The sequence below is a fragment of the Ursus americanus genome, chromosome 28 (genome assembly GCF_024610735.1).
Source record: "Ursus americanus isolate L20-20 chromosome 28, mUrsAme1.1.p, whole genome shotgun sequence".
NCBI classification, from domain to species: Eukaryota; Metazoa; Chordata; class Mammalia; order Carnivora; family Ursidae; genus Ursus; species Ursus americanus.
In genome coordinates, this window is record NC_142154.1 from 35608250 (window position 1) to 35619482 (window position 11233).

Genomic DNA, 11233 nt, shown 5'->3' on the forward strand with positions numbered 1-11233 from the left:
AGGACATGCAAAGGCCCGCGTGCCGTATGTCACGTTCAAACGATACAAGTCAAGGTAACGAACCGATACATAGAATATAGTCTATCCTCCTACCTTGACAAATACCTTCATGCAACCTTGGAAGGCCAGGTTTGCATTTAGAGTTCCCCGGCCCCTTGGTTTCACGGTGGAATGCGGACATTCGGGGAGAACCGGGCCCGAATGCCAGCCCACCCCCTGGCACCATCACACACACTCAGAGGGGCTTCATGCACACCCATACAGATGCCACGAGTGTGAATTCTATCCAAGTCCTCCATCCCCCTGCCCTGCATGCCTTGTCAGAACGTTAGGCCCACGGGGGCGCACACGTCCGTGGCCGAGGCCGTATGCCCTTCCTTGGGCAGATGGGTCTAGGGGAAGCCCACCCAGGACTTGGAAGCAGTCCTGAGACCACCGGGGCAAGGAGCTGAAGGGTCAGGACCCAAAGCACAGCCTGGAAGGAGTTGATGCCGGCTCCAGACGGGCCACCCCTTGGCCCTACAGCTCCGCCGCATGAGAAGGAGCGCACAGCCAGAAGGAGGGCCAAAGCCCAGCCCTGAGGCATGAGTCCTCTCCTGTGCACACCTAAGGGCAGTCAAGGCTACCACCACCCGCGTCTAGGTCATTTCGGAGCCATGGTCAGCCGGGGCTGACCATCCTTACTTGACAGCCAAGCCGACTGGTGAGGTGGTACTTGGGACCGGAACTGCTTTCCAACCGGGTCTCAAAAAAACCCCTGCAACAATAAACATCATGCACTTCCACACACTTACGGGCAGGCTATCGAGACAAGGGCATGAGTCACTGGCGTTTCTTCTACCCATCCCCCGCCCCAGGAGCACTGATTCATCAAAGTTTGTTTTCAATACTATTATTTTTAGTCAGCCAAACAATTTTTTAAATGACAATAAAGAAGGGGAGCGGGAGGGCAGAACCACCCAAGAATATGAATTGTTTCTCTTTCAGTGGCTCGCCCAGCCCTCCCCCAACAAGTGCCATGCTTGGGAGCCCTTGCGGATCGATGAGGTGGATTCTGTTACTATGTAAACTGAGGTTCTCCAAACAGTGAGCTGGCGGGGGGGGGGGGGGGGGGTCCTCTGCTGGAATCGACTGACACTATCTGTCAAATATCCCCCTTGAAAGGGAAAGAGGAATGTTTACTGAGCACCTACTATGTGCTACGAGCTGCGAATATGGGCCCGGGGCTTGATCTCTCTTATGTCATTTTGGTTGATTTATGGCGGTCCCATCCCCATTTTACAGATAAGGAAACAGGCTCAATAAATTGAAGCAAATGTACCCACGGTTACCACAGAGCCAGCAACTGGCAGGCTCAGACCCAGGCTTGTCAGACTCCAGCGCCCTTTGCTCCTTCCTCATTACCAGGCTTTTCCTGTCCACCCACGTCCCCCCCCACCCCCCGCTCCCCAGGTAATATTTTAAGAATCTGTTTGGTTAGAGATAAATGGCTACGTGCAAAAATTTAAAGGGATAGCAGGGCAAACTAACTCACCCTGGCCTCCCGTGCACACAGAGAAATAAGGCTCACTTGAGCCCGAATTCAACAAGGGTCAGAGAGACTTTACAACTGGAAAGATTGGAAGCAGAAGGAAAAACCCAGCTTCCATCATCCGTGCCTGCTTTCAGCCACTTGTAACTACTCAAAAAGTCTTTTCTGGATCCATTACTCCACAGTTGGGCTTAGCCCAGAGGTGATTTTTTAAGGAAAAAATGCCTTTTGGCGTTTTTGAGCTGTGACAGCGTAAAAACAGACCTTTAAAAAACACACACCCAGAAAGCATCACTATTTTCAAGAGTCCAGTCTGAAAGAAAAAAAAAAAAAAAAGGTGACACCTCAGAACTACAACTTGGCTTGGCAATCAGTGATGCAACATAGGGCAGCGAAAGCAACCAGATTTACAGCTCCCAAGGTTTCAAAGGTAAGCCCTTACACAGTGCGTCTTAAACGGTACTTCCGTCCTCAACTGGGAGCAAAGCAGCGGGAGAAAAAGTTGCCTGGTGTCAGCATGGAGGGCCATGGCATACAGAAAAAGTACTTTTTCGGGGGAGACTCACTTTTCACTCCCTAGCTGGGGTTTCAACATGTAACCTCTTAACAAAAGGCACAATGCTTTCAAAATCAAGTATAGCCTTTCTTTATATAGGTGCTTGAAAATAAATAAAGGAGGCTTCCTGGGTAAGCTCTGACATATGAGCAAACATTTTCCACAGGTATCCTTTATAATGCCCACCTCTTAACATTTCGCCATTTTTAGGCGTCTGTGGTCATTAGTGTAAGTAAACTTCCTGCTCTGAGAATGGCCAAAAATAGCAACAAAAGAAGAAAAATTGCTTGCTGCATCTCAAGACACACAGCCTTCGTGTCTTTATCCTCGAATTCAGTTTTTATATTCCTTGGTAGTTAAATTTCAGGGATTTAGACTCACAGGGTCCAAGGGAGAGGCAGGGAGGAGAGAAGGGTACCATAACCAAAATTAAGACTGGATTACAGTAGTTTTATTACTTTCATTTGTATACATTAATTGGCACCAGACTGATAGGCTCTTAGGACATTAATAATTAAGAAAGACCTGTGATCTATTATTCAACCGAATGCATGCAAATGGGAGCTCCTGAAATGCTTGCATGAAAACCACGTCAGTGTTAGAAAGGCCCTCCAATAAGGCTTAGCTCACGTATGAACTGAGAACATCTGAGGCCCAGAGATGTTAAGCAATTTGCCCCAGGTCACACAGGCAATCCGAAACAGAGCTCAGCCTAGAACCTAACCCAGGTCTGCTGACTCCTGCCTCCAAAATGACCCCCAAAACCTTGTTTATAATGAATTTTTCTTTGACAGCATTTATGGGGAGGAAAAGCCTGCTAAACAAACTTTAGCCTAGTCCAGAATTAGCCAAACTTCTTAATTAATAGGCTTCTACTGTGTTTTCATTTTCAACTGAGTCTCTCTGTCAAAACATTCTGCAGCGATGTGCCGCTGTGGCTGGCTGCTGTTTACAAGCAGAGGCCTCGGATAATCACCAGCGGATAGTGTGACTTGTCCTACAGATTTGTTATTTCTAAAACTGTTAATTAAATCAAAACAAAGAATAATGTTACACACTCACGCACACACGCACGTGCGCACATACACACACACGCGCAAATTACCCGTCGGGCGGGAGTCAGTAAACCGTAGAGCTTGAGGGATTCGGCTCTCTGGCATCAAGAAAACAGTATTTACAGATTCACCAGGGGGAACACGTACAGCGTTATTACACATGCAAAGAACCCATGTTGGCAGCCAGTGGACTAGAAGATACCAGAGGGTAGGGATGGTGCCTGTCTTCTTCACTACATCACCCCGCCACCTAGCATGGGGTTTGGCTCCAGGTAGGGACAATGCAGGAAAGCAGACAAATGAACGGGACGAGTTCTCTGGGGATCTTTGTTCTGAAACTTGGCATAGAGTAAAATTAGAAACCAAATTTCTGCGGAGTGGGGTTAATAGGGCCATTTCCAACTGTTTCCAGGAACCACTGTGCTCGAAGGTGGAGACACTGAGGGCTCCATGGCCAGGAACCTCTCAGCAGTCACTAGATGGGTCCCCGCCCTCTCTGGGGAGGAGCTAGTACCACCCCACACAGCCCAGCCATCCTGTCTGCACAAGGTGGTAAAAGCCCCCACCCCGGGGCATGCTCAGCAGGCTGCCCTCAGGAGCAAGCTTCCTGGGCACTTCTCCTCCCAGCCAACTAATATCAGATGTGGATTTGGGGAAGGGGGCAGAGTTTTCTTGTTTTGTTTTGTTTTTTTAATAGGTCAATACCTCAATGCAGAAAAGGACAAAAGCTAATTATGACTAATCATGAGCCTTGTTGATTGAGAAAGCTGTATCCCACTTCAGAGAACTTAATAGCACGCATAGGAGGCTGGGGGCAACGTGGATAAAAAAGATGGGAGGGGGACCTGGGTGGCTCTTAAGCATCTGCCTTCGGCTCAGGTCATGATCCCCAGGGTCCTGGGATCGAGCCCCGTGTCAGGCTCCCTGCTCGGCAGGAAGCCTGCTTCTTCCTCTCACATTCCCCTTGCTTGTGTTCCCTCTCTCGCTGTCTCTCTCTGTCAAATAAATAAATAAAATCTTTAAAAAAAAAAAAAAGATGGGAGAATAAGGTAGTAGGAATGAAGTCTGATTTCAATTTTTAAAGCCCAGCGCTGCTTGGTCCTATTTATTTCATAGAGGAGCTCACACAGAACAATGGCTGTATTGTACATTACATGGCATTAAAATCCCCTAATAAATTAACGAGTGAAAATTAATGGTCGCTCAGTCCATTAAATCATGTTAATTTTATTTCCATTAAAATAATACAGCAATTACAGGTTTACATTATTAAACCAATATTTATTTTTCAAAAACTCGTTTTAATTGGATTCCTGATGGGATAAGCTTGAGCCACATTCTCTCGATTTCATCAGCCTCTTGCATTTCTCATCAGAACTAAATGACTACTGGATTGGCTGGCTTTTTTTTCCACGATTAAAATGGTTATTTGAAACTTGACATCCTTGCAGAGATTTTTAAAAATAGATCATTCGAAGCTCTTATGTCCACGCAGAAACTCGGGCTTACAGGATTTAGTTCAGCAAGCGTTAACCAGAGACCTAAAAAGCTAGCTCACGCCAAAATGCTGACATTCTAAGTATCCACAATCATCAAGAAGTTATCCGGTTTTTATTGACACTCTTTGTTACATTCTGAGCTAACATACCTAAAGTCATCGTTCCCACGGAGGAAACCTGAATTTCAGGTTTGCAATACTAAATTACTTTTTACTTCAAAGAGAGAATGCTGTAAGCAGGGTAAATACTGCACACAGGTCACTCGCCTTTCCGCGCAGGCCATGAAGTACGATAGCACTCAGTTTAGCAAAAGACAGAAGATAAAGACATCCTCATTCTTGTAGACCGGTATCACCACGTACCCAAAAATTCACATGATCACACTGTAGTCCAGAAACTTCCTTTGGATGATAATTCCTCGCATTGACCCTTCCCACCTCTCCCCACCCCCTCCCACAGAATTAACGGTCTGTCCCCATGTCCCTGGGCATTTTGTCCATCCCTCAGCTGCAGCTCATTTCCTGTATCTTTGGCCAAGTCCTTCTCCCCCTCTGGACAGGGAGCTCCTTGCGAACCAGTGTCCTGCCTTGTGCATGGTAATAGGTATTTAACAAATGAGTAAATAATTTAGTAATGACTGAGTGATGAACGCAGAAGGCTAAAAACATAACACTTATATCTGTCAAACTCCCTGGTTTACAAAACATTTCCATAGGCCTTATATCACCCTGATGTCACAGGTGCAGCCATGAAGGCTCCGAGACATTAAAGGGAACTCCTAAATCCATCCAGATATTAAAATGGCAAGATCCAGGACTTGAATTCTGTGCTTTTTCTGGCGAAAACAGATGGCTGACATTATTTTGTTTTCTAACAGTGACTTCGACAATATTTAAAAGGCACATTATAGTCCCCACCCCCACCCTCAAATCACTCCATGCTAGAACTCATTTTTCTTCTGATGGGGACGAATAAAAACAAAATAGCAGTTAGACCCTCAAATAATGCCTTATTAATGTTTCCCTTACTGAAGCGGAAGGTCCTCACAGGCAGGGGCCATCTCAAATTTACCTCTGCATCCTCTCCCATTGCCTGGAATATTGACTCAGACCTGGGAGGGGGCCAAGAACTATCAAGGAATCAACAAGATCCAAGCCCGTAACCTCTGATCAGAAACTGTGAGCAAAGCATTGTCTGTAACATGATGGGCCCAAACAGTTAAGTCCTGAGTGTAAGCAGCAAGTTCCAAGGCTCCAGATGTCAAGGGAACATCAAGTGGCTCCTCGGTTCAGCCGGAGCTCTGAGCCAGCCCCCAGAGTCAGCTACTGTGGTCTGTGGTCCCCTCCTCTGCCCCGCTCCCTGTACGAAACTCCTTTAATCAAGGTTAACCAGAGAAAGGAGTGGATGGACCACCTCCCTGGCAGCCAGAAGTGGGCTTGCTTCCCACAGGCTAGACTGGAATGGTGCTCTGAGCAGCAGCAAGAGAGAGAGGTGGGTGGACAGGAGATAGTGAGGTCAAGAGGGTATTAAAAAGAAGCCACTCCTGCAGCCCTCGTAATAGGTCTGCCCCCAGACGTCTGAGAAAGGAGCCTTAAAGATGACGATCTTTTTCCTTTCTCCCTAGGGTGAGAGTAACCTGGCGAAGTCCAGGTGGCTAACAGGAGGAGGCCATGTTCAAAGAACAGAGTCACAGAAGAAGAGATGGCATGTGTCAGACCTGGTGTCTGGTTCAATTCTCCCGTTTTCCTCTGGACGTTGGCACAAGAAAGCCCAGATTCCCTTCCAAACAAACCAGACTAGAAGCTTGGTCCAGCTCCCAACAACTGGGCCAAGGCATGGAGCCCGTCGGTGGAAGCACAAGTTACCAGCGTCCATCAAAACAAGTCATTCTTAAGAGTGCCTGGCCCCTGGTTACTGACCTAGCAGGCGCACACCTTCTCTTCCTCTCCGTGGTAAATGCTAGGACTCCATGCTTATCTCCAGGCCAGGAAGATGCCTGCTGCTTTACTCAGATACTCAGGCAGGTGACCAGCAAGATGCTGTTATACAACTTGTCTACGTTCTGCCCAGACTGCCAGACCTCTGAGTATCCTGATAGCCTCTCTGCTGGTGTATCTAAATCAAGCTCTTACCACTTCCTTGGCACGGGTCTCTTTCACATTCTTGGTATCAGTAAGCCTGTATCGCTCCAGCTCTCCTGATCACTGAGGCAGGTTAGAGCCAGCGTAACACACACAAGCATGCAGTCTGGAAGACCCTAGGATGCAGCTGTCCTTGCCAAAGGCTGCTGATCATGATTACATATTAGCCAAAACACGCTTGTCAGATCTCCCCAGACTGGGGTCTCCTGAAACCCCAGGGTAGTTTTAACCACTCAGTGCCCCACCCCCCCACACACCATGGGATAACTAGGTTAAACATCTCCCCTGGTCAACTTTCCAAAGCCCTCATTATAAAAGGTAGGGAGAGAGAGCAGACAACTTGACAAACACCACTACGCTCTTTGGGGCTTAGCAGACACACTGATATCACTAACGTGGAGGCCAGCTAGACACCTCCCCAAGACGTGGCCTTTAGTTTCCTGCCCACGACCAAAACAGTGGCAGCTGTTGCCAAGGGAGACAAGGTGACCCAGAGGCGTGGGCACAAAATCCAGGGATGGAAATCCATTTTGTCTGGATCCACCCAAGCAACTGGGTTTCCCTGAGAAAAGATGAAAAACAAAATCTACCTTCATATCCGGCCCTTGCCAAGGCAGGTAGAAGATGCGCCACTCTAACAGAGTCATATGGGAAGGCCAGGCACAAGCTAGCTTGAACTCTCAGAACCGTCCAAAGCCTTCCGTTCCTATGCCTCAAGCTGTGGAGAACTTTGGAGGAGGAAAAGGCAGGCCCTAGCTAAGCTTCCCTAGAGGGCAAACCCCTACCAAGGCAAGAGAAAGCAAGGGCTCTCCTCCAATCAGTCACCAACCCGAAGACAGAACATCAGCAACTTTACCAACAAAGATCCAGAGCCGCCCCCACCCCAAGCTGACAGTGCTCTCGCATTCAGCAAAGAATGTAGTCAGAACTTTTGAAGCAGCAGCGCGTGGTAGGAAAAGGAGCACATGTGGTCAGAGTCCCAAGTCCACTAAGCCAAACCTCTTCACCTCCCTCCTCCAGTTTTTTCAACTTTAAAAAGGAGATAAATCTGCACTCTGACGGCCTCATCTATTGTTCCAGGAGTTTCTTTCTTTCTTGATCTCATTAAAACCATGTGAAAGTGCTTTGTAAACTGTAAAACACTTCATGCAGCTGCTCATTTTATAACTGATGCCTTTCTTTCTTTCTTTTTTTCTGTTTCAAGGCACAAAGCACTTGTCCTCAATGCACCCAGACAGGTAAGAAGGCACGTTTTGCACACCCCTCCCCAGATGGGAGAAGTATGACACTCACTCACCCTGCCCCCGCCCCCAACCAAAGGAATAAAGAAGAATTCAGACCCAGAGCTGGGCCCAGAATCCACAGCTCACGACCCCATCACATCACACCACCTCCTCTGAAGTCAATTCTGGCTCCTGATCACACGCCCAGGGTGCACTTCCCAGACGACACACCACCTTCCCTCCCCTTTATTGACTGGATCCACCCAGTTAAAAAAAATATTACTTTTTAAGTCAGCACTCCCACCATATGTGGCATTTATTTCCAGAGGAGGCCCGTTCTGGGTTCCTGTGGACAGATGTTGCTTTGTGCCTGCCTCACAGGGCTGGCAGGCCAAGTACAGCTGCCCCAAGCAGGTGGCCAAGGATGCAGTCCACTCCTGGCCCAGCAGCAAGGCCCACAGTCTCTGTGGGGCTCAAGTCCTGCAGACCCTCTACTCATTCCTCTGCAGCCTGGGACCCCCAAGGACATCCCACCCCTTTGCACACGCATACTCCCTTGGTACAAAATCAGACTTTAAAGGGGGCCCACAGAGAGAGGCAGGAGGCTAAGGTGCCCCCCCACCCCGCCCCCGACACGCACACACGCACACACCCCCGTTCCCAGCCAGGGGCAGCAAAACTAAGAGAAGGCCCTGGGGAGTGGAGAGAAGTCACTGACCCCTTCTATCAGCCATCTGTGAGCTCCAGCCTGACCTAGCTAGCGCGATGCGGAGGAGAAAGGAGGTCCAGACAGATGGCAAAGCGCTTTGGGAAGAAGGGCTCTGCAGGAATGCAAGGGCCGATGCGAGGCCCACTTTGGGGTGCGTTTTGTTATCTGATTAGCTCGAAGCTCGCTCTCTCCTCCATCAGCCCGCAGTCTCAGGCTGAAAGCCAGGCAAAAAATCGTCGGGGGAGGGCGAGAAGAGAAGACCCTAACCTCTGCCACTTGTCTCTCGTTTGAAGGCACTGCAGTGCAACTAAAGTGCGTGTGTGCGGAGGGGGCGGGAGACTGGCACAACCGAGTCTAAAAATACTCGATAAAAATGCTAATCCCGAAGGCAAAGAGAGAACGAAGAAGGAATCTGTCAATCACGAGGCTCCCGCTCCTCACCCACAGCCCCAGCTGTACGGACTGCATTCCTGTTGCGGAGGAAAGAAGTGGGGGGACAGGACTGAAGGAAAGAAAGGGAGAGACACCACCACCTCCACGAGCGCGGGCCGCGGGGGCGGGAGGCGGCGGCGGAGGAGGGGCTCAGGCCCGCCGAGCTGAACAAAGCGGGCCTCAACTTCTAGCCCGCAGCTCCCCGGAGTGGGGGCGGCCAATTTGAGCAGCACCCCCCTTTCCCGGAGCCGAAAAACGAATGTGAGGTCTGGAAGTGAGAGTGCCCCGTGGAAGCCCCAGGCTCTGAATTTTTGCAAATCCAGAGAAGGTCTTGTTTGGGGTCCCCCCTCCAGCCCCTTCCGGACCGTGTTCCTACTGTCCCCCCCTTACACACACACACACACACACACACACACACACACACACACACACACACACACCAGCACTCTCGCTCCAACCCCACCCGGCCGGCCCCGCCGCGCCTGGGGGCTGGACGGGCGCGCCCCCCAGGTCGCTAGGGCCCCCCACCTGGGGATGGTGATGCACTTGGTGTTGACGTTCTGCGTGGTGATGGCCTTCTCCAGTTCGTCCAGCTGCCCCGTCTTCTTGAGCTTCTTGACCAAACTCTTGACCGCCTTCTCGCACCACTTCTCCTCCTGCCCGTTCTGCTCGCCCTTCTTCCAGCCCAGCAGGCGCTTCACGATCGGGGGGGTGAAAGGCAGGATGGACGACATGGCTGGGGAGGGCGCGCGGACTGCCAGGGGCGCCCCCGGCGGGGCTGGGCGCGGCGGGGCGCCGGGGGCGCAGAGGGGAGCTCGGCCGCCCAAACTTCGCCTCAACTCCTGGCGAACTTGCCCGTGCTCCGGGCCGGGCCGCGGCGCTGCAGCCAGCGGGGCTCGGCGCGCGGCCCTGCGCCCCGAGCGGCTCCCGCGGCGGGAAGGAGGGCGGCGGGGGAGGCGGGCGGACGACAGCGGCGCCGGGTCGGGAAGGCCCCGAACGCGGGGCGGAGGCGGCGGCCGCGAGACTCAGAGTGGCAGAAGAAAGTTTGGGTTTCCGCACGGGGTAGCTGTTTGGGTGCCGCCTCCAGGAAGGAAAGTCCAACCCCCAGCCAAACTTTGCTCGCCTCGCTCGCTTTGATGCGCAGATCCCTCCGCCGCGGCAGCCTCGCCTCCCCGCTTCCCTCCTCCTTCCCGGCTCGCTCGCTCGCTCGCTCGCTCGCTGGGCCGGCCCGGGGCGTGCGCCGCGCTCCCGCTCCCGCTCCCGCCCGCTCCCAGTCTGTGTTTCATGCAAATCCGCGTGCAGCCTCCTTTCCAAGCGCTGTCACCGCCCCCTCGCCGCCGGGGCTCCCCGCCTCCTCCCCCGCGCCCCGCCGCCTCCGCCCCCGGGCGCCTTGCCCACCCCCAGCCTCCGGGAGGGTGCCCGGCCTTCCCCCGCCCGGCGCAGAGCACGCCCACGTGGGCGACCCGGGCCGGCGGCGGCCCTGGCTGGTGCGCGCAGGACCCCGTGCGGCCCGGACCTCGAGTCCGGCGGGCGCCGGGAGGAAGTCGTGGGAACCGAGCGGCGAGAGGGGAGGGCCGCGCTCCTGCCGTGGCGTCCACTCTCAGCACCCACACTCAGGAAGCTCGGTTGCAGTGGCGGGCAGGAGAGGGCCAGACTGGCAGCGAGCGAGCGCCGTCTGGCCAGAGGCTGGCGGTGCACCTCTGGGGGCACCCCGGTCCGAGAAAGGGCGCACGGAAGGCTGAGGCCCAGGAAGTCGGGGCGCGCTCTAGGATGCGCGCGGGCTGATCCCGGGCAGGGGCCTTGGCGGCGCCGGAGCCCCGGGAGCTGATTTGTTTTTTGTTTTCCTCTCATCGGTGAGATCACACCGGCTGAGAGCCCCGAGTCTGTGTGCGGAAGAGAGAGTTGGGATGGGGGGGCTCTCAGAAGTGGGGATTTGGGGATCCCAGAGACTCCCTGGATAACTGCTGGAGCCAGAGGTTCCTTGGGCCTTGTGAATCAAGTCCCCGGCAGAAAATGGGCCTCAAAAACATCTGTTGAGTTCATGAAGGAATGAATGGGGGCGCTTTAGAATTTATCTTGGGGGAGGG

General features: G+C 52.4%; 1 protein-coding gene across 1 annotated transcript in view; it reads right to left on the reverse strand.

Moving 5' to 3' along the window:
* Window positions 1–10432, reverse strand: part of SMAD3 (SMAD family member 3) — a 114949-nt gene extending 104517 nt beyond the window's left edge. Inside the window, exon 1 of the mRNA XM_045810704.2 lies at window positions 9675–10432. Within this exon, the coding sequence (XP_045666660.1) occupies window positions 9675–9880 (206 nt within the window). The 5' untranslated portion in view covers window positions 9881–10432. The remainder of the gene's footprint in view (window positions 1–9674) is intronic.
* Window positions 10433–11233: the final 801 nt, after the last annotated feature.